This window comes from Colletotrichum scovillei (assembly GCF_011075155.1).
Source record: "Colletotrichum scovillei strain TJNH1 chromosome Unknown Contig00012, whole genome shotgun sequence".
Taxonomy (NCBI): Eukaryota; Fungi; Ascomycota; class Sordariomycetes; order Glomerellales; family Glomerellaceae; genus Colletotrichum; species Colletotrichum scovillei.
In genome coordinates, this window is record NW_023336270.1 from 931,218 (window position 1) to 953,426 (window position 22,209).

The following is a 22,209-nucleotide window of genomic DNA, read 5'->3' on the forward strand; positions in this document are numbered from 1 at the left end:
ACGATCATGGCTGGCCTAGGTGACCTGGCGGCCATCAATGGACTTACGCGAAGTTCCCAACCATGGAAGACCGAAAGCTAGGGCACAGGTTTGCGTCCAGAGTTTACGCACTCTCCGCAAGGTGCCCGGTCAGAAGGTATAAAGAGTTGTCTTTTCTTTCTCCAATTCGCAAGAATTCATTCACCATCCATCCATCCTACATACCCACATCATTCTTCAGACTTCGTCAGCATCACACATTACACAATCCACCCATTCTACTCAGTAATTCCCTCTTCATCCACAGACATCGTTCAAAATGTGTGCTCGTCGCTGCAACAAGTCTGCCAAGAAGTCTTCCGCCGTCAGCGAGATGTCCAATCTCAAGACTGCAGCCAAGGCCAAGGCCGACAGTCAAGTCGAAGCCGCAGACCAAGCCAAGGTCGAAGCTCAAGCTCCAACAGACAGCTTCCACTACTTTGCCAGGTTCCCTTGCGAAATCCAAGTCATGATCTGGAAGGAGTTCTACCTCGAGCCTCGTCACTTCGACGCAGTCATCCACGACTACCGCCGCCCAATCAAGGGTAACGGCAACAGACTGGACAGAGAGGAGCGCGAAATCTCAAAGCTTCATCTCAAGGGCAAAGAGGAGTCGATCGGCAACTACAACGCCATCGACAATCAAATCAACTACCTGTCTCGCGAGATCGCACAATCTATCCGCCAGAAGGTCCGCATGCCTCGCTTGGAGGACACCGACCAGGGCTTGGGCTTCGACATCGAGGTTCACAACCGCCAGACCTCTCGGTTCACTGACGTGGTCTCCTTCAACTCAACCATTGACGTCCTCCACATGAAAGCTCCCTTGTATAGAATGAGCGTCTCATCTGAGCTATCAGCCTGGTGCAAAAATATTCAGCACGCTGTTGTCGAGTACAGTGGTTACGAAGACCCTCGTCGCACTATCGATGTTGCTTGCAAGGCTAAGAGCAAGAAGCGTAGCGGCAAATGGCGCGCCGTCTTCTCCGGTCTGAAGTCCCTGGAGACGCTGTACATCTAGCTCGTCACACATTGCAGCATGCAATGGACACATCAACTACGACAGCTAGCGGCACTGGACTCGTATCCCTTTCATAGCTTAGGCTCGTGTTCCTACTACACACTGGGCCCGTGTCCCAACTACACAGATCTGCTGTCATCGTGTCATTGGATGGATTGACATCGACACAGGCATGAATCGGGAGTGATTACATCGGAACGGGTCTTCTGGCGCTGCAACTCTGCAGAAGTTCATCGTTGAGAGATGGACTTGGATGAATCAAGCATGAGCTGGTTAAGTACTCAACAAAGGTACTCAATAGTTACTTGGGAAGGATGATTCTGAGCTAGAACGGGTGCATCGGCTCGTGGAACATCGATACCACATTACATATCCCCCAATAAGACTACGATGCTCATTGAGAGATTCTCTTCTTCCCGTGGGAAATACCCCTTCCAAACATGTGAAGTGAATGGAGAGGTTTATTGTCGGGTTCATTGATGCATTGATTTTACGAGTGATTTATCCCGGACACCAGCGTCAATTAAAGGGCCGTCATAATTCATGGTGCAATATTGTATCCTGTTGGAGCCAAGAAACTGGATAGCTATTACAATGTAACAGGCACGTTCCATACTCTCCTGCCCCTGGCATCTAGGGACTTTTCTTGAGCCTCGGCTCCGTTCACAACCACAGTCCTCTCTTCTCCTACGGGCAGCAGCACATCAACGCCCTTCTCGAGCCACAGAGGACTCCACTTCTCCTTTGAGCCTTCTGTAACATCAGCCTTAACCTCGACCGAGATTCGGTCATCAACTATCTCATATCGGATCGTGAACTTGAATTCGGCAGGCACCTCGCGGCTGATACCATCATCCTCGTACCAGCTACTCTCGAAAACCACACCCTTCACATCCTCACCACCCAACTCCGTCTCAGAGCCCTGGGCAGCAGCTCCGCGCAGCGAAGGCGGAGGGAATATTTCCACGCCACGCCAGTCATCCTTGGCTTGGTTCGGGAACTCGGGATCCACCTCCTTGACCGAGGAGGTGTCGAGCGGCTTACCCACGGGAACAGCCGAGCCGATCTTTGCGATGACGGGAATGCAGTTGTACCAAGGTGAGAGCACGGTGTGCCACTTACCAGCCTCAAAGTGCTCATACGGCGCATTCGTGTTGAGGAAGCCAAAGTCGCTGCCGTCACCCTTCTTCGGGAGGTACACCCTCGCGGTATCGACACCAGGTTCGTAAACACCGCTGATAATGAATGCGTCGCCAAACCAGAACTGCGTGTCGCCGTCCTTGATCGCCTTGGTCCAGACCTCCGGGTCAGCTTCGTAGCCCCAACCGGTCCAGCGCTGCGGCGGGACGGCGGTGTGGTGGGCCCGAAGGTTCTGTGAGTAGGTGTAGGGGACGAGCTCGTAGCGGCGCTTGATGGTGGCGCGGATGATGGGCGTTGCGGTGGGGTACATCCATGGCTCGATGACGCCGCCGATGAGGTTGTCTGCCTCGCTGGTCTTGAAGCAGTTGATGGCGAAGCGCGGAGAATGGACGCCGAGCTGGATCCAGCGAACGAGATGCTCTGGGGTAGGTTGGGGGCCTTCGAAGCCACCGATATCATGACCGTAGCACTGGGACTGTTAGTCTGATCCTGAGAAGAAGAGGATTTCGGAAACACTTACGTGAAGAAGGGAGAAGCTGGCGTTGAGGGCCAACGAGTTTCCGCCTCTCATAGACTCCCATGCGGTCACGTTATCACCACTCCATGAAGCACCGCAGTACTTCATGGTTCCGGCTGTGGCACTACGCGTGAGAACAAAAGGTCGCTCCTCGGGCTTACTCTCAATCGTGGCATCATGAGAAGCCTTGCCCATGAGCTCGGTGTGGATGGCGCGACCCCAGATGCCGACATCCTTGCGGCTGAGGCCCTCGGGAATCGGAATTATGTCCGTCTTCTCAAGGGCGCACTGCCACTCGTCGTCGGGCACAGTGTACTCATTGTTGTCGTTCCACATGACATCGATACCGACCTTCTTCAGTCCAACGACACCATCATACCACCACTGGTATCCAGCGTTACTGGTGAAGTCCAGGTGACTTCCCTCTCCGCTCTCACCTCCACCAGCACTCCAAAGTCTCGTCACCGCAGTCTTTCCAGTAGCGGGATCCTTGAAGAAGGCACCGTTTTCGGACAACTTCTTGTACGCCGGGTGGGTGGCAAGCACATACGGCTTAACATTGGCCAACAGGCGAAGACCGTGTGAATGCGCCTCGCGAGTAAAGGCACGCGGGTCAGGGAAGCGGTGGCAGTTCCACGTAAAGACGTTGCGCGTCTTGGGCTCCTGCTCAGCGACGGTGTACCCAGAGCTCATCTGGAACGCAGAGAATGGGATATCGTGCTTCTCGCAGTTCTTGATCCATCCCATGATGGCGTCGTGGGCCCGCGGGGTGTCCATGGCACTGTACTTCATGCCACCGCCAATGTAACCCATCATGTACCGTGGCACACGCAGAGGGAAGCCGACGAGCTCGGCATACGAGTGCACGACTTCGGCGACGGTCTTGCCGACGATGATGTACTCCTCGAGACCGCCGTGAGACTGGCGATGGACCTTATAGGCACCCCACATGCCGTCGAGCTCGGATCCGATGGACCACGTTGAGCGGGAGTGGGCGGTGGAGAAGATACCGACGGCGCCCTCCGGTGTGATGTTAATGAGGAGCGGGATGTGCTTGTACAACGGATCTGTGCGGTAGGCGTCATATCCGAAGGTGTCGCTTGCGGAGATGATGAAGCCGCGGCCCGCAAGGTCCATTGGCGCCGCCTTCTCTCCGAGTCCGACGTGAAGCGTGTGCTTCTTGTAGGAAGAGTAATGGGCGATGCCGGGTCCGTCCGCGGCATAGGAGCGGAAGGGGAGATCGGCGTGGATGGGCTTGCCGGAGTCATCTTGGCCGAGGTAGAGTGAGACGATGGGGGTGTTTGACCATTCTACGACAGCCTTGACATCGGAGGTGGTGAATGATTGTGACTTTTCTGAAGTCTTGATCTGGATGTCTTTTGGGACCAGGTCTGCGCTTGGCTTCTGTGCGCTGGGGAAGGGAGGGATAGGACGGGTCTCGGAGGTGACGGTTGTGCGGAAGACGTTTGACCTCACGATCTCGAACGTGAAGGTGAAGTCCTCAGGGTGGCCTTCTGAGGACTTGAGTTGTATTGAGGATGCTGCAGCAGCGCTCTTGAGCTCTTGGGGTGCATACCCAGTAGGGATCTTTTCGTTTTGGAGGAGCATCTTGAATGTTCTGAACACCGGCGTGAAGTTCTCACACGACTTTGAGTTGATGAATTGGCCTGGGTTGGGTTCCGGATGCCCTTCTTGGTAAAATGAGGGGAAATGAGGGTAGTTCTGTGGTGCTGCTTGTGTAGAAAATGAGGGAAGGGACTTTTCTCTCTGGACTAGCAGTGCAGATGAACGGATTCTTAAAGTTTGAAGCTTTCCGATGTCGCAGTATTTGTCACATTTGGCTAAATGAAAGATATTCGACAACGTTGTCTGCGTCTGGCAACACAAATTGCATCGTGAGAAAGACTCGGACTCGGCATCCGAGTCAACGACTACAACGTTAAATCCACTGACCTCGTGCGAATGGTGTCCCGAGTTACGTCTAGCCCAAGCATGTCATTGGAGAATTGAGAACAGCGTTCCCCGAAGCCACCCCGAAATCCACATCCCCCAGACGGAACCAAGGATACGGACGGGGAAAAGCTGGACCATCGTTGTCATCTCAAGGCACGAGACCAATGAAGTTGTAGTATTCTGACTCGTGGTGGATTATCACTGCGGTGCGTCGTGTCATGAGCCGACCCAAAAGTAGTTAGAAGCCGACGACAATGCCGCCCCAAAAGAGGAAATACAACCGCCGAGCCGCTGCGGGGGGACGGCAACAAGCCGGAGGAAAGCTGAGTGACGGACTCCTTACGGCCAATGGGCAGCAGTGTCGGCCAACCTCCGAATGTGTTGCCGCGTAGTCGGTCCCAGTTCTCGTCTGATTGTCTTAGTCTCCAGGTGTTCTCAACTCCTCTCTCTTGTTCACTAACTCCGCATTGTCCCGCCTCTCTTCCTCCGCATTACTCACGCGATTCACCTCATAATCTGGAGACTCTGGGGCACAATCTGGGGCAGTTTTTTGCACCGATATTTCCGTCGTCCCCAATGTTCCCCCCAACAAATCCCCAACTTCCCCCGCGCGGAGGATAGTTCCGTCTCCATGTGGGGAGTTGAGCTAATAACCTCCACCCAGAGACTAGATAACCACACCTTCCAGCCACTCGTGATGCTTCATTCCTCGGGTTTCTCCCCGCTACTCGCTTTTGCAAAGTCTCCATATCATCTCTATGACACGCCAGACGCTGACCGCCCCCATCTTGAGAGATGCGCGGAACGCGTGGGGGCCTAGCGTTTGGAGCGTTGTGCCGTAGTCCGACGGCGAAATTCTACGAGCTGAAATTTCCGAGTTGAGAGGCGTGATGTATGACATTAAACTTGAGCCAATCTTGTCAATAGTGAAAACGTGAAGTTGGTTCAGCTGAGTCTGGAGCCGTCGTATCGGAATTTGCGCAATACGAAAAGGAAAAGGGCCAATGGGGGAATTAGGCCGCAGCGTCATCTACGGAAACAAGCCTTTCGCGACTCAAAGACGGCATGCTAGCCAGCTTGGCTGAGTTCCCCTGCCGTTATTACCAAGACCACGTCCCGATGCCTGAAGAAAATCGCACTAACTACTAGCACCCTTGTCAATCCCCCTTCTCGGCGACCGACTCGCTGCCAGTACATCAGCCGACATGTTTTGGGACAAGTGCCGCCCATATCTATAATCCCCGGGTTCTCCTTCCAATTTTGTTCGTATCATTGTCATGTTCCATCGAAGTTCTGCGTTCTCGTCGTAACTTACCTTCGTGCCTGAAGGGGGATCATTTCATCACTTAATAGCCAAAAATACTCTGCGGCAAAGGTCCAATCAACATGGCAACAAACGAGGACCAGAACAAGGCCCCGGTAGACCAAGTCGAACACGCACCCGCCCACCAAGAAATCACAACCCACCGCCGCGATGCCGCCGCAGAGCTCCTGGGTAAATCAGGCGCCTCGCCAGAGGACCGGATCGTCGTCACGCCGGCAGACAACGCCCGCGTCCTGCGCAAGATCGACCTCGTCATCCTCCCCCTGATGCTATTCGTCTACTTCCTCCAGGGCATCGACAAGTCCACCCTCGCCTACGCCTCCGTCTTTGGCCTCATTGAAGATACAGGGCTCGTCGGGGACCAGTACTCATGGCTCGGGTCCGTCGTCTACCTCGCTCAGCTCGTGATGCAGTTCCCACTCGCGTGGCTGCTGGTCAAGTTGCCCGTTGGCAAGTTCACCAGCTGCATGGTTGCATTTTGGGGTATCACTCTGTCTTGCATGGCTGCGGCGCACAACTTTGGTGGGCTCTTGACTGCGAGGCTCTTTCTTGGGGCGTTTGAGTCTAGTGTTGCTCCGGCGTTTGTGGGAATCACGCAGATGTGGTGGCGGCGACGTGAGCAGACGTTGAGAATCAGTTACTGGTATGCCATGAATGGCTTCACCAATATGGTAAGTGATGTTGATCTTGAGCCTCTTCAATGCTTTGCTGACGTCTGGCCCCTTAGTTTGGTAGTCTCATTACTTATGGCCTGGGACACATCTCTTCTCCCCTCAAAGAGTACCAGGTAGGTCCTCAACTTGGGCAATACTTGTCCAGTCATACACCTAAAATACTAACCAGTATGGATAGATCATATTCATCTTCTTCGGTATCATCACTGTGGTCTTCTCCATTATCATGTTCCTCTTCATGCCCGATTCTCCCGTCGAAGCCAAGTTTCTCAACGACCACGATAAGCTCATCGCAATTGAGCGTCTCCGAATGAACCAACAGGGTGTCATGTCCCGCGAGTGGCGCTGGGATCATTTCAAGGAGAGCATATTGGATATCAAGACTTGGTGCTGGTTTTCCCTTGTCTTTTCCATTTCGTAAGTGACTTTCCCTTGTTTGCAAACTATCACATAGACTAATGCCTGGTAGAATCCCGTCTGGTGGAATCTCCACGTTCGGTCCTCTTATCATCAAGTCCTTTGGCTTCGACTCCTTCCAAACCATCCTCTTCAACATCCCCTTCGGCTTCGTCCAGCTCGTCGCTACAGTCGGCGGCTCATGGATTGCTACCAAGATCCACAAGAAGGGCCCAGTCATTGCCGGGCTTTGCATCCCACCCATTGCGGGCTGCGTCATGTTGATGGTCCTTCCCACCAGCGGCCAACAAGCCGCACGACTAGTGGGATACTACCTCATCTCCGTCTACCCAGGAATCAGTGAGCCTTCCCAGCCCGCACTCACTCACATGGACGGCCTTTGGCTAACACCTCTCCAGCACCCCTGATCTACTCCTGGTCCGCCGCCAACACGGCCGGCGACACCAAGCGGAAGTGCACATCCGCCGTCCTCTTCATCGGCCAATCAGTCGGTAATGTCGTTGGCCCGTTACTCTACAAGCCCGCCGAAGCACCCAGATACACCCGTGGTCTGACCTCCAACCTCGTTCTCTACTGCGTTATTGTCGTTCTTGTCGTCCTTGTCAGCCTGTATCTCGCCTTCCTCAACCGCTCGCATAGCAAGCGCCGCGTAGCCATGGGCAAGAGCGCCGTCATCATCGACACAAGTTTGTTCTCTGCTGCCGAGGCTGAGAAGGCCAAGCAGGAGCAGGCTGCGCAGGCAGCTGGGGATAATGGGCATGAGATGGCCGCCACCGGGGAGGAGCAGGCCGAAGAGAATGTTGGTGCAAGAGCGTTTGATAACTTGACGGATTTGGAGAATGAAGAGTTTGTGTTTGTATTCTAGCAACTTATTCTGAATTGGAAAGCAATGTTAAAGAATCTGTAATAATTGATGAGATAGCATCGTATATTCTAACAAAAACAACGCCAAGGTACATATACCAAAGCCACACCACTTGCGCACATACGGATAAGTACAAGCACATAACTACATGTAGCCTCAAACCGAATGAATCTCCACTAGGGTCACCGAGTGACCTTTCCATTAGTATAAGGCTGAGGGTCAGTTGTTTCATCCCGTGAGCTATCGAGTGGTGCTGTGACATGTTTACCTGCGCAGGGTACAAGAACAACATTTCCCCCTTCAATACCTGCCCAACGGTGCCTACCTCTCCGAAGGCTTTCGGGATACCTGTTGCAGTGGCTAGCTAGGAAACCAGGCAGAAGTCACGATTTTCTTAAGTGGTGTCGAGACCATTATAGCCGCGAAGAAAATTGCACTGATATCGCTGACGCCCGGTTCAAAAACGTTTCTGCGGAAAACGTATGGCAGACTCTTTACGGGCCGCCTCCCGGATGACGAAGCAGACCAGAAAGCCAGGCCTGACGAAAGAGAAGAGGGCTGTGTACCTGCAGTAGTGCCTCACCCACCCTCACTGGGCACTCGAGGACCGGAAGAGGTTCGTGTGGGATGATAAGACTGCCGTTGTAATTACTCTACCACCGCCGTGGGGGGTGCTGACTAGATATGGCGACAATTCTCTTGAGTGTACACGTAAACACACTCCTACATGCGTAAGAAGTGTAAATTATATTCCGAATTCGTCGTTGGGGCCTTTCTTCCATACAACGAGGGCCTTTTCCCATCGTTGGCTTCCAAAGACTGCGAGGGAGAGGAAAGTGACCAATAGCGTTATTGTTGTATTTGAGGCAAAAGATGAGCCAATTGCACAGGCTAAATGCAATCTCGAAACGGAAAATACATGTACTTTCAGCTCCCTGGTTGTGACAGGGGGTTGGCTTGGCATTCCGAGCCTGGACTTTTGAGGCGCACCTGTCAGACTGTTACGGATAGTCAGTCAGATATCGCCCGCTTCTGCATAAAGCCCCCAACACTGCCACCCAGACTGAGACGTCTCTTTTGGACCTTTGGCTGAATGGTATGGCTAGAGTAGGAATTCCGTGGTACGATAACAGCCCTCCCGCCGCAATGTCTTCTTGCTTACACCTCGGACAAGAGTCCGATCCCCACCCCTAGCCACCACCCCAATGTATTCAATGCTTACGTAGTACCTGATTAAGACCTCGGTGACACTAAACGCGGGATCGGCCGACATAGGATTCCAAGGTGGATACTGGAATGGGTACCGTCAGCAGTGCCAAGTCTGTACGAAATCTACGCAGCGAACCAGAACCCCTCCACGGCTGCGTTGTGTCCGCACTAATACAGCAGCCGCGCGACTCATACACCCAAAGTTCTTATGAGACATGAACCAACAGACCGAGACCATCTTGACCTAGCCACCTAAGGAATGACTGATCTCCACTTTGATGGTGTAATGGTCTGAGATGACTTCCAATATCTGATGCAGGCAGACACCAACCCAAATTGAAGCGATGTGAACCGTGCCGCACACGCGTAATACGCAGTATCATCACGGGCTATTAACCTTAAGTATTCAAGGCTTGTCTCCAGTTCCATGAGGCTGAATACCCGCCAACTAGTAAGGTTTGAATTTTCTCTTTTTTCTCTCGATCATGAGACGTCTTCAGCCAGCCAACGAGGCCAAGCTCCGAAGCGCCTGTGACCGGTGCCACGATATGAAGAATCGTTGCACCCGATCCGGCGGAATCGAAAGTCGTTGTGATAGGTGCGAGAGGTTAGATGCAGATTGTGTGTACAGCAAAAAGTCCCAAGTCGGCCGTCCAAGGACCCGAAAACAAGATGCCTCGTCGGCTGAAGTTGAACGCGCGAGCCGGAGCCGGAGCCCCGGGACATCCACCTCATCTCGGCTTGTCCCGCTCGAAGACGCCCAGCAGGACGTCCGATTGGAAACGATACCAACAGACGGCACCTTGCAGTTCGAGTTCGACAACTCCGCTTTATCGTCATCGGCTTCTAGCCATGCGGCGGCCCACTTCAACCAGTATTCCTGGGACGTCGATCTTTCCGTCAATCAGACCGAGGCCACGCAGTGTCATGGTATGAGCAAAGCTCCCGTCCTCCTTTTGCCCCTCAATTCCTCAATCGAAGAACCGTTGGCTGACTAGTTCCCATCATCAAAGATTCCGAGTGGCAGTTGGACCCAGCCATCTTCATGGCCAATAGTCCCCCGTATGGTGACAATATTGTTGCTGATGCATCCGCACAAGAAGAACATGTTGCAATTTCACCTCAAAATAGAAACCACACCGTGTCCTCTAACAGCGGAAAAGGGGATGTTAATGAGACAACCGACACTCTTATAATGATGCAGAGTCAACTGCAACAACTCTTGTTCGACTCCGGCCACGAGGCCTCTCCGGCCGTGGACGAGATCCTGGGCCTGACGAATCATCTGCTCGAAATCGTGCAGACTCAGATCCAGATAAACTCCAATACCAAACTACCGGCACGGCAAACAAACCGCATCACAACGCTGCAAATAATGACGTGTTACAGCTACGTCGTACAATTACTCCACCCCATCATTAATACGACAACACGGCCGCAGAGTAACGTCAGCGGTAGCAGTATCAGAACCCATATGGCCCCACAATGTCCGTCGCCATCATTACAGAACATGTTCCCAGCTTCTACTCCGGCTAATGGACCTCCGCGGTGCGGCAACCGTTACCCGGTTCTTCAGCTGGGTGGCTTCAACCTCGCGTCCCAGCCGGTGCTCAATGAGGACGTTGTCCAGCACATGGTTCGGCTGATAATGCGACAGCTGAATACGTCGATTCGGTCGTTTGCCTCACTTGCGGGAAGTGGTAAAATCGCCGATGCCGTGGAGGCACACATCACTGCGGGAGTACTGTCGCCTGCCTCAACACCCACTGCTGGCGACGCGGCTAGGGAAGAGTTATAACACAAGCCATACATGTTGGAATAGATTTTTGACTTCACGAAAGAAGAAGAACACATCTGGCAAGATGTTTACTCTATAGCTATATATTGCAGATAGTTTTTGGCCCGCAATTCATAACGTTCACATTTCCCGAAGTGCTCTAATCAAACCAAACTCAAATAAAGTGAGACCAGCCCCGCTCCGAGCCAAATAAGGTCACTAACAATAAAGTGCCAGGTCTATGGGGTCATAACAGTATGCATTAATCCGGTTTGGGCATATGTGTATTGCCCTAGTACACGCTGTTTGCTCCTGGTGGCGATTTGAGCCTTCGTCTAACGTCAAAAAAGGCACAATTACAACGTTACAACTTTCGGATATAATAGAATTGCAATCTTGACAGAAAGAACCTTCAGTTGAATTGTAAATGCATCAGAAGCTGTGGAAGCCTCAAGTGCCAAGTGCACATAAGGTACCTGGGAGACGGCATGCAACCTTCCATATTCCGCCGCATATTTCATTCGTTTCGTGCCGTGCCGTCAAATTGACTAGCGTGGAACATCTGATCCTTGCATGTAAATCAATGATCTACAAATCAAGGAACGCCATCAGACTCTAGGCCTATTTGGGCATCCCGGGAGGCTTTTCTTGACAAGGGTAGCTTCCATTCCGCAAGTGTGCGTCGCATAAAAGGATTCGAGAATAATTCAGCCAAGCTATCGTGATCTCTCACTTCAACCGGCGAGTTTTCTCTTCAGCCGGTGTATTAAACGCCGTTTAGGCAGCGACGGCGGATGTTGTGTTTCGTAATTCCGGTTATGAAAATTTACCGGTGTGGTAATTAGCTTGGCAGGACGAGCGATGCGCAGGATGGTGCAGGAAACGATCGAATTCTTAGAACCCCTGCTACCGTAGAAGTGAAGGCCCGAAAGCTACTTTGCCGTGGATTTTCTCCCCATACTGGCACTTCGGTGGTCTTCGAACCCCCATCGCAACACCATGTCGGACTCCAAGGAATCTTCCTCACCATGCACACCAGCCGCAAACTATAGCCGCCTACCCGCGATTCTCTGTCTCCACGGCCAAGGCACCAACGGCGCCATCTTCTCCCACCAGTCCCGGGCCCTGGTCAAATCCCTCAGTGACCGGTTTCGCTTCATCTTCGTCGACTCGCCCTTCACATCGTGGCAACCCGGCCCTGGCGTCATCCCCACCTACGCGGATCAGAAACCGTACCGTCGCTGGCACTACGATAAAGCGCAGATCGAGACGGGCGTTTCGGCCGAGGCCGTGGATGTTGAAAGGGCGCGCGTCAGGGCGCTCATCACGCGTCATTTTGAAGCCGAGGCGGAGGAGACGGGGCAGGGCATCGTGGGCATCATGGCGTTTAGTCACGGCACGCGGGTGGCGACGGGGTTGTGTTTGGATGGCGAGTTCGGCTCGCGCATCAAGATTGCCATTCTGATCAGTCCCGTATTCCCGAGCCTTTCGGTTGGGAGCGCATCTATGGAGTCGCCGGAGGAGGAGAAGGCTCGGCGGAATCTCGACGTGCGGCTGGTTCAAGTACATGGGACATCTGACCCCTGGGCGCATGGAGGTAAACGTCTGGTGAGGACACATTTCAATGCGTCCTTGACGCGAACCGTCATCTTTCCGGGTGGTCACCAGGTTCCGTCTGCTGCCAAGGACGTTGCCGCGGTGGTACGCGAGGTTATATCTGCGTGGGAGTTGGGGGAAGTGTCATCATGAGAAGTAAAACATGTACAAATTGATATACCGTCACTCAATCTCCCCAAGGGGATGTGAAAAAATGCCTGGAAACAAAATGAAAGAGGTCAAGAATGTGTTTCGTGTGTTGGCCCAAATAGATAGACAAACCCCGGCATGTATAAATAGCCGACAAAGGCTCCATGAACTACGTGAATATCTTTTTCTTTCTGCATTTGTTGACGGGTGTCAATTTAGTGGTCAGGAAAACCAGACCTTATAATTTCTTGTGCTTCAAAACTGCATAACATTTTGCTCGTCTCTATGCGTTATCTGGTAGATCATTTTCAATCCAAGTCTTGATCTTGGTTGACTGTGACATCAGCAGGGCAAACTCTAGCTTTTGCCCTGAACAGAGAACTTGTACGTCGCAAAGCTAGTATATAGCCCATCCGCACCCCAAATCGTTTTCCTATTTTGCCACTCCGGATGATTGACACTATCCGGCCAATTCTGCATTTCGAGGGATATCGCGGCGTGTTGTGGTATCTCGTCCCCACCTTGGCCGACCTTCAGTTTCTTTACTTCTGGAAACGTCATCCTTTAGTCAGTGGCATTTACACAAGATATCACGAGGTGGGACTTCCGTTCTACTTACCATTGCTCCCCTCCCATGTATGCACGCGTAACGCGTCCTGGTCTGTGTAGAGCGACATGCTGATCCCGGAATGTGTTGACGAGAGGATGGCGGCGGGGCTGTTCATCTTGTGCTCTTGGTGAGTGTGGGAAATGGCAAAGACGTCGTCCAACCCGCGCGAGCCATTCATGGTGGTTTTCGCGGACGACCAAAAATCGTATTCGCTCCCTTTTCTATTGCTCAGAAGATCTCCCGTCGGGATTCCCTGCGGATCCATTGCAAACCGCATTCCCGATGAGGGCAGTTGAAGCCGGTGGGTCGGTGATCTCTGGGCCTGCGTCCACGACGTGTTGCTGTTTGGACCCCTCGACGTCAAGGACGTAGATGCCAGAGAGGGGCGAAAGCCGTCGAGGTTGAAAAATACCTGCTGACTCAGGTTGATGGGTCCGGCAAAAAGGAGAGGAGTGACTCCGAAGGCGATGCGCCACTCGTAAGGCGTGACGGTGTGGGTGAGGCATGAGGCGAAGACGCCTGGGAAGCCGTTCCATTGGCGGTCGAATAATAGGAATGTGATACTATTGTTGATGTGCACGGCGACGTCCCATGTTTGTCGTCCCCAACCTTCATCGCCGCCGTTGAAGGTGGAGGTGCCATTGTGTGCGTTGGGCCATACCTTGCGCTTGACATTGTCTACTTCGTAGCTGGCGTTACTCAAGTAGCCGGCGTACCGTCCTGAATGCTCTTGTCAGCAGCTTGATTCTGCTTTTCCTTCTTAAACGGGAAAGGCAAAAGTAAAGGGAAGGGAAGAGCAGGGAACTCATCACGTATTGTACACCAGTCCTTACCTATGACGCCGTTCAGATATGGATTGGACGTCAGCTTGGCGTAGTCTTCACCGTTATCAAGACCCAATACAATATCGATTTCCTCTCCACGGGTATTATTGATCCATAGGTTGGTCACGGCCGCCCCATGATTGGTGAATGCTAACCGGATACCCTCTGCCTCGATGATATACTTGCCCTCATGATTAGTCGCCCACAAAGCCGACAGTACGGCAAACGGGCTCCCACGGGTCCACACAGACTTAGCCGCGGCAAAGATGGTGGTTGTCAAGGCGAGGAACTTCATCTTGGGCGGAACAGGGGATTGTCAAGTTTGGGAAACAGGGAACATGTGACTAAAACAAACGCGTAAAAAGTGTACAAGGTGGGTGTGTGTGCGTGGGCAAAATATTTCCCATCAGTGGACACTACTGACATATGTGTATATGCATGTGGTACTCGGCGTTCAAACAGGCTTATCAACCGGCGAATTCTGTCTGGCGAGGCGAATAGACGTGGACTAATTGTCCGTTCATTCTGTCCATTCATTCAAAGTAGGTAATTATGCATTACTGAAAATAAACCAACGAAGCTAGTCTCGAAAACACTATACGGCTTATTAGTACTGGATACGGCATATGAGCTTCCGCCCAGAAACCTGCTTCTTCCTCAATATTGCCAAGCCCTCCTCCACAGCCGCAAACCCGTCACCTCCCCTCTCATTCACAATCCTCAAAGGATGCACACGCAAGACCCCCTCATCTAAGAGTTTCTGCGCAATGGCGAACCACCAGCGCGCAAACTCGCGATCCTTGGGATTCCCAGCGCGTGCAAATGGCTCGGGCCAGCCAAGCGGCTTGCCCAGCAGCGTAGGGCCCAGAACCCAACCCGCCGCGACGGTGTGCTTGCGCGTCTCGGCAAGGAAGGCTGGGAAAGGCTCCAGGGCCGTGTACCTGCCGCCCGCGCGACCCAGACACCGGTAACAGAACTGCATGGTATCGGGCTCCGAGATGCAGTCGAGCACGTACCGAAGAGAGCCACGGGTGTGGCGCTTAATGGCGGCTTCGGGGGTGTCTGCATGGTCCGTCGAGTCCGAGGAGTCCGATGCCGGACAGGCATGATAGTCGAAAACCGCCGAAGCGCCGTACGACTTAACCAGGTCGAAGTTGTGCGGCGAACATGTGGCGATGGGGTCCAGACCGGACAATTTAAGCAGCTGGATGGCCAGCGTGCCCGTTGCCGTGCTTCCACCGTACACGAGAACCTGAACAGGCTTCTTGCAGGGCTTGTCAGGAGTGCCGGGAACCTGCAGCGACTGGAAAAGTGCCTGTCCGATGGTGCCGATGCCGCTTCCCAAGGATGCACCCGCCTCGAACGTGAGGTGGTTCGGTATCTTCATGGTGACAACGTCGGAGACGCCAACATACTGAGCAAAGGCGCCCACGTTCGGGGTGAGAGCGTGCATGCCCGGCACGGCGCCGCAGACACGGTCTCCGATCTGGATGGGGACGCTTGTTTGCACCTTGGAGCCTATGGATACCACTTCGCCGGCGAAGTCCATGCCGGCCACGGCTCCAGGAGTGGCGAGTTTGCCCACCATCTTTACGTCAATAGGGTTTAGCGCCACGGCCATGTTTCTAACCAGGATCATGTCATCTTCCAGTTCTGGCACTTTGACGTATTGGCTAAGTCCCAAGCTGCCGTCTTCCATGCCGATGAGGGCGGTTTGTTCTGTTGGTATAGCCGCCATCGTGGTTTTGATGTGGTTGGGAAGTGAAAGGCGTCAGAAGGATTGTGTATCAGTCTGTATATTCAAAGATGAAACTGAGATCTGAGAGGTCCCGGATAGAACTAGGTGAAGTAGACTTTCAGTTCAACACGAGATGGTGAAGATGGTGATGCTTTCATGTGGTGCCATTTTTCGTCAAGTTATCTGGTTAAATGCAAGCTATTACTTGACAAGCGGATAAGCTTGGATTAAACCGAGGTATCCGGGTACCGGTCAGTATAATCTCTATAGGAATCATGATGGAATGCCTTCCAGCAGACAAGGCGACTATACCGTCATCGAAATTCGCCGGTCACACCGGCCCCAATCACCGGTCAATAAACCTCCGACACGTAATTGAACGAACGTGAAATTGCCTCCCGAAATGTTTCTTCAGTATGGTGTTCATCATGGCTCCAGGTTGAGTCTTTACCATGGCCCTGGGTCGAGTCACCTCGACATCTCTCCCTTCGACGAAGCCAAATCTAAGTTTTTAAACTTCCGATTGCAACTCTGGAACAATTACACAAGCCCACTGAATTGAAAACTTGACGAACAATGTCGGTCACTTTGAACGCGTGGTTTCTAGCCGTGCTTTGCACTTCTATTACCCTCCTCTACCAGCTTATCACTGGTAGCGATGGCGTTGGCTCCGTGCTCGGTTTTTTGGCCCTCGAAATACTATTCTTGGCCCTCTGGGTTGGATACTGGATCGTTCTGTATCCGACCTACTTCACTCCTCTGCGCCATCTCCCCACTCCGCCAAAGCGGAAATATCTTACGGGAAACAAAGACATTTACTTCCTTGACAATCCATGGACCGACTTCCCTAACGTCGTCAAGTCGATCCCCAACAACGGCTTGATCCGGTACTACGGTGCCTTCAGCCGCGAGCTGGTGCTCGTTACCAAACCGCACGCGCTGCGCGAGATGCTAGGCGTCAAGGCGTACGACTTCGGCCACTCGAGCCTCGTCAAGCTGGCCATGAAGCGCTTCACGGGCAGCAATCTGGGCTTCATTTCCGATGAGGAGACGAAGCGCCATCGCAAGAGTCTGCTGCCGGCCTTCACAACAGCGCACATCCGCGCCCTCGTACCACTCTTCTGGAGTAAGGCCGAGGAGATGACGGCGTGTTTTGACGACGAGCGGGCGACGCGGGGTCCCGATACCGTCATTTCGCTCGGCGAGTACGGGTCGAGAGCCACGCTTGACGGGATCGGTTTGGCGGGAATGGCATACGATTTCGACACGCTGCACAAGCCCGATAACGAGCTACGGAGGCGCTACAAGAAGATGATCATGGAGCCCACTCGCGCCTTCTACTGGATCGAACTGTTGAGCCACCACATTGACTTTCGTCTGTTGCTAAAGCTGCCCTTCAAGAAGAACCTGGAGGTGGTAGAGGCCAGCAACTACCTCCGTGGCGTCGCCCGAACCGTCATTGAGGAGCGTAAGAAGGCACTGCTCGAGACGAAGAAGAGAGGGAATAGTGATAATGTGGTTGGTTCGGTGGACGGCAAGGACATCATCACGGTCGCGCTGGCCAGCGGCTCGTTTCAAGGCGAACAGCTCGTCGACCACGTTATGACGTTCCTCACAGCCGGCCACGAGTCGACTGCCACGGCCTTTGAGTGGACCATGTACGAGTTGGGTCGAAACCCTGAGATCCAACAGCGCTTGCGTTCCGAGATCAGACGAGCCCTCAACTCCAACGAGTCTCATAATGATGCTGGTAATCCTAGATGGAACCCGGGAACCATCGTGCAGGACCTGCCATACCTTAACGCCGTGCTAAACGAGGTGCTCCGGCACTATCCCTTCATCCCGCTGCTCGTCCGCGTCACGCAAAAGGACACGTCTCTCGTCGGCCAGCCCATTCCCAAGGGCACGCCCGTTCTGTACTCAGCCATGGCCGTCAACCACGACGAGCAGGTCTGGGGCCCGGACGCACACCAGTTCCGTCCGGACCGATGGCTTTCGTCCTCTCCTGACAGTAACCACAACCACAAGCACAATCCTCAGCAACTCGGCACCATGGGCAACTTCTCTATGCTGACGTTTGGTGCCGGCAGCAAATCATGCATAGGTCACGCTTTTGCACGCGCCGAGCTGGCGTGTTTGGTGGCGGCTGTGGTGCGGAACTTCGAGATTGAGCTAGTTAACGCCGACACGGCTGGCCGTATCAAGTTTGGGTTGACGAACAAGTCGGCTGAGGGCATGCTTGCGAGACTCAGACCTGTAAGCCAATGAGGACTTAGTCTGTCCGCATGAGTCACTGTGAAATTGTTGAAGATGATGGTTTCCTGTTTGCACCGTCGCATGTGCTGCCTTTATTGGCGTTCATGACGACGTTGGAGTTACATCAACAAAGCAACCTCATGAGAAAAGCCAGGTTGTTTCGGATAGCCTCCTGGCGGCCTGCACATGGAGATAGTTTCAGTGCCACGCAGTAGTTGACAATGAGATTGCTAACTCTAAGATTTACCATCTTACTTTCTTCTTGTGCGCACAACTTTATCCGAACCCAAGTGTCACAATGCAGTGTTAAGTGATGAATTTGAATATTATCTATCAATTGAGGTACTAAAAATACGAATACCCGCGTAACTATCTCTGCGGGTCAAATAATAACTTTTACACCTCGCAAAGATGTGCTCACATGTTGCAATTGGCAACGATGCGTGGTTACAATTGAAAAATTGTATCGAATAGCTTAGTTCACCCAGATTGGGACGGCAGGCCAAGTCATTCCAAAGTCCAAGGACAACTGAAATCAATCACGTATGCAACGCCGTGCAGAGTACTAATTGAATGAGCCGTCGCTGAATTCTTCCAAAGTTCTAACGATGGCTGACGAAGGATTCCGGATGACTGCGCCTCAGGACCGGGACAATGATCCAGACGGGCTGCGGTGAATTTGAATATTCGCCGTGCGGCGCTGCGATAGGTGCCAACAACGGAATGGATGTCTTGCTCATTTTGTCGTATGGTTGAATTAAGCTGTTTGTATTACGAGTACAACTTCTCTTGTGTCCACGGTTCTGGGTATATTCTCTATCTAAATTATATAAGAACCTTACCTCTGCCTGTTGTGCCTTGAACAATATCACATCACGTTATACCCCATCCTCTCTCGTCCCGGCCCATCCCATCCCGTCCCATCTAATTTCATTCAACATTTCCCAATACCCCGCCATGTCCAAAACCGCCAACGAGCCCATCGCCATCGTCGGCATGGGCTGTCGCTTTGCTGGCGACGCCACTAGCCCGTCGAAACTCTGGGACCTCCTGTCCTCCCCCCGTGAGGTGGCGCAAGACATACCGCCCACGCGTTTCAACATCGACCGCTTCTACCATCCCAACCCCACGCACCATGGCACCACGGCCACCAAGCAGGCCTACCTTCTTAGCGAGGATGTGCGCCTCTTTGACACAAAGTTCTTCGCCATCCCGCCCGCCGAGAGCGAGGTCATCGACCCCCAACAGCGCCAGCTGCTCGAGGTCGTCTATGAGGCCCTCGAGTCGGCTGGCCTGGCATCGGACAAACTCGCCGGCAGCGACACGGCGTGTTTCGTTGGACTCATGTCACAGGAGTACTTCGCTCTTCAGGGCCAGGATGTGAACATGGTGCGCACGTATGCCGGGACCGGCACGGCCGCCAGCAACGCGTCGAGTCGCGTGTCGTACTTTTTCGACTGGCACGGGCCGTGTATGACTATCGACACGGCGTGCTCGTCGAGCATGGTCGGTGTGAACGAGGCCGTCCAGGCTCTCCGCAATGGCTCCAGCCGCGTCGCCGTCGCCTGCGGGACGAACTTGGTACTGTCCTCGTTGTCCTTCATTACCCTTAGCAAGCTTAACATGCTCTCGCCTACCGGCCGCTGTCGCATGTGGGACGCTGATGCCGATGGGTACGCGCGTGGCGAGGGTGTTGCCGCAATCGTTCTCAAGACTTTGAGCTCGGCTCTAGAGGATGGTGACGAGGTCCTCAGCGTCATCCGCGAGATTGGCGTCAACCACGATGGGAGAACCAAGGGTCTTACTATGCCCAGCTCAGCTGCCCAAGCGGCTTTGATCCGGCAGACATACGCCAAGGCCGGGCTGGACTTGACCAAGCGGTCCGATCGCTGTCAGTTCTTCGAGGCGCACGGCACCGGGACCGCCGTTGGTGACCCACAGGAGGCCGAAGCCATTTGCTCGGCCATGTTCTCCTCCAAATCGGATCCGAAGTTGGAGGAGATTCTCGTCGGGTCTATCAAGACCGTTGTCGGCCACACCGAAGGAACCGCCGGTGTGGCGGGTCTCATCAAAACAACATTGGCCCTCCGTGAGGGCATAGTGCCCCCAAACCTTCTGTTCAACCGCTTGAACCCGGCTTTGAAACCATTTGTCGACCACTTACGCATTCCCACCTCGTGTGAGCCGTGGCCCGAGGTGCTTAAGGGAGGCGTGCGCAGAGCTAGTGTCAACAGCTTCGGCTTTGGCGGATCCAACGCTCACGTTATCCTCGAAAGCTTCGATGGGAAGAACAAGAAAGGCGGTAAAGACGAAGACTCATCGAAGTTTCCCGTACCCGTTCCGTTTGTCTTCTCAGCAGCGTCGAAAACTTCGCTCTCGACGGTCCTTCAAGGCGTCGTGACCTATCTCGACCAGCGTACCAGTGATGACAACGTGGTCGACATGTCAGCACTGGCGTATACCCTCAGTACTAAACGATCAGCACTCTCCCAACGTGTCGCTATCGCCGCCATCTCTGCGGACCAACTCCTTCAGAAGATGAAAGCGGCTCTCGGAACAGACGACGACTACGCTGTGCAGGCCATCTCCTCAGGCACCACAGAATCAGACACACCAGGCCTCTTGGGCGTCTTCACAGGCCAGGGTGCTCAGTGGCCCGCCATGGGCGCAAACCTGGTTGCCACGGTCCCCATGGCGCGTGAGATTCTGCTTCAATTAGACTCATCACTCGCTGCCCTTCCTGTCGACCACAGGCCCGATTGGACTTTGACCCACGCCCTCTCGCCCAAGAACGACGAGAACAACGGTGACGATGATATCTGGCAATCCCGCGTCAATGAAGCCGCCTTCTCGCAGCCACTCTGTACCGCCGTGCAAATCATCCTAGTCGACCTCCTCCGCGCTGCCGGAGTCAAGTTCCGCGCCGTGGTGGGACACTCGTCGGGTGAGATTGCCGCTGCGTATGCCGCTGGCTTCCTGACCGCCACGGACGCCGTCCGTATAGCATACTATCGCGGCTTGTTCGCCACGAAGCTCGCGGTGGGACTGGGAGGCAAGATGTTGGCCGTGGGCACAAGTCTTGAAGATGCCGAGGAGCTGTGCCAGCTGGACGACTTCGCCGGCAAGCTTTCGGTAGCGGCCCATAATGCGCCGAGCAGTGTCACACTTTCAGGTGATGCCGAAGCTGTGGTTCAAGCCGAGTCGGTTTTCCTCGAGGAAAAGAAGTTTGCGAGGGTGTTGAGAGTGAATACGGCATATCACTCGCACCACATGATGGTGTGCGCAGATGCCTATCTGGCGGCTCTGACGGACTGTGGAGTGAGAGTCCAGCAGCCGGCTGAAGGAGATGCACTGTGGTTCTCGAGTGTCTTTGACGGACAACAGGTCAGCACCAGTACGGAGTTGGGGCAGGGCCTCGGCGGGCAGTATTGGGTCGACAACATGACCAAGCCTGTGCTCTTCTATACGGCTATCGAGTCGTGTCTGACGGCAGCAACGTTCGATACCAATGCCATCATCGGGGTGATGGAAGTTGGACCACACCCAGCACTCCAGGCGCCTGCCACCGAGTCCATTCTCCAAATTTGCGGCAAGGAATTGCCTTACTCGGGCACCCTGAGACGTGGTCAGGACGACGCCGAGTCCTTTTCCCAAGCTCTGGGATACCTCTGGACTCGCTTCGGCCCCGCCTGCGTCAACTTGGGACGGTTCCAGGAAGCATGCCAAAAACAATCCTCACTAGTGCTCCACGACCTCCCATCCTACCCTTGGAACCACGATCGCGTGCTCTGGGCCGAGTCCCGCCTAGCCAAGCTCTTCAGCAAGAACTCCGGCCGTCCTCACGACCTTCTCGGGCTCGACATGGCCGAGGGCACCGTAGAGGAGATGCGTTGGCGCAACGTGCTAAAGATCAACGAGCTCAAGTGGCTCGCCGGCCACTCGCTGCAGGGACAGATCGTCTTCCCTGCGACTGCGTACATTGCCATTGCCATGGAGGCCGCTATGCAGATGGCGGCGGCGACTGGGGGAGTGGAAATCTCGGTAGAATCGATTGATCTCTTGGATCTGCGGATTCCCAAGGCGATTGCTTTAAACGATGCGGGTACGGAGCTGGTGACGT

At 53.8% G+C, this 22,209-nt stretch overlaps 8 protein-coding genes across 8 annotated transcripts; 5 read left to right on the plus strand and 3 right to left on the minus strand.

Moving 5' to 3' along the window:
• Window positions 1-37: 37 nt before the first annotated feature.
• Window positions 38-1,039, plus strand: HER10_EVM0010063 (uncharacterized protein; the record flags this gene model as incomplete). Its single annotated transcript, XM_035479533.1, has 2 exons — window positions 38-136; window positions 287-1,039. The coding sequence occupies 2 exons, from the start codon at window positions 38-40 to the stop codon at window positions 1,037-1,039; spliced, it is 852 nt and encodes a 283-aa protein (XP_035326314.1).
• Window positions 1,040-1,628: 589 nt separating this feature from the next.
• On the minus strand, window positions 1,629-4,304 carry HER10_EVM0002933 (glycosyl hydrolase family 31; the record flags this gene model as incomplete). Its single annotated transcript, XM_035472624.1, has 2 exons — window positions 1,629-2,648; window positions 2,700-4,304. 2 exons carry the CDS (start codon window positions 4,302-4,304, stop codon window positions 1,629-1,631), a joined length of 2,625 nt encoding a protein of 874 aa, XP_035326104.1.
• Window positions 4,305-6,035: 1,731 nt separating this feature from the next.
• Window positions 6,036-7,929, plus strand: HER10_EVM0009213 (major facilitator superfamily transporter; the record flags this gene model as incomplete). Its single annotated transcript, XM_035478706.1, has 5 exons — window positions 6,036-6,644; window positions 6,701-6,760; window positions 6,826-7,064; window positions 7,117-7,403; window positions 7,463-7,929. 5 exons carry the CDS (start codon window positions 6,036-6,038, stop codon window positions 7,927-7,929), a joined length of 1,662 nt encoding a protein of 553 aa, XP_035326288.1.
• Window positions 7,930-11,914: 3,985 nt separating this feature from the next.
• Window positions 11,915-12,664, plus strand: HER10_EVM0001529 (uncharacterized protein; the record flags this gene model as incomplete). The annotated part of the gene is made up of 1 exon (XM_035471274.1): window positions 11,915-12,664. The coding sequence occupies one exon, from the start codon at window positions 11,915-11,917 to the stop codon at window positions 12,662-12,664; it is 750 nt and encodes a 249-aa protein (XP_035326055.1).
• Window positions 12,665-13,272: 608 nt separating this feature from the next.
• HER10_EVM0002764 (uncharacterized protein) lies at window positions 13,273-14,390 on the minus strand (the record flags this gene model as incomplete). Its single annotated transcript, XM_035472460.1, has 2 exons — window positions 13,273-13,991; window positions 14,105-14,390. The coding sequence occupies 2 exons, from the start codon at window positions 14,388-14,390 to the stop codon at window positions 13,273-13,275; spliced, it is 1,005 nt and encodes a 334-aa protein (XP_035326098.1).
• Window positions 14,391-14,702: 312 nt separating this feature from the next.
• Window positions 14,703-15,833, minus strand: HER10_EVM0002252 (uncharacterized protein; the record flags this gene model as incomplete). Its single annotated transcript, XM_035471972.1, has 2 exons — window positions 14,703-15,299; window positions 15,342-15,833. 2 exons carry the CDS (start codon window positions 15,831-15,833, stop codon window positions 14,703-14,705), a joined length of 1,089 nt encoding a protein of 362 aa, XP_035326084.1.
• Window positions 15,834-16,409: 576 nt separating this feature from the next.
• Window positions 16,410-18,101, plus strand: HER10_EVM0012896 (uncharacterized protein; the record flags this gene model as incomplete). The annotated part of the gene is made up of 1 exon (XM_035482275.1): window positions 16,410-18,101. One exon carries the CDS (start codon window positions 16,410-16,412, stop codon window positions 18,099-18,101), a length of 1,692 nt encoding a protein of 563 aa, XP_035326388.1.
• A 945-nt stretch (window positions 18,102-19,046) lies between these two features.
• On the plus strand, window positions 19,047-19,926 carry HER10_EVM0012121 (uncharacterized protein; the record flags this gene model as incomplete). Its single annotated transcript, XM_035481522.1, has 2 exons — window positions 19,047-19,577; window positions 19,822-19,926. 2 exons carry the CDS (start codon window positions 19,047-19,049, stop codon window positions 19,924-19,926), a joined length of 636 nt encoding a protein of 211 aa, XP_035326367.1.
• Window positions 19,927-22,209: the final 2,283 nt, after the last annotated feature.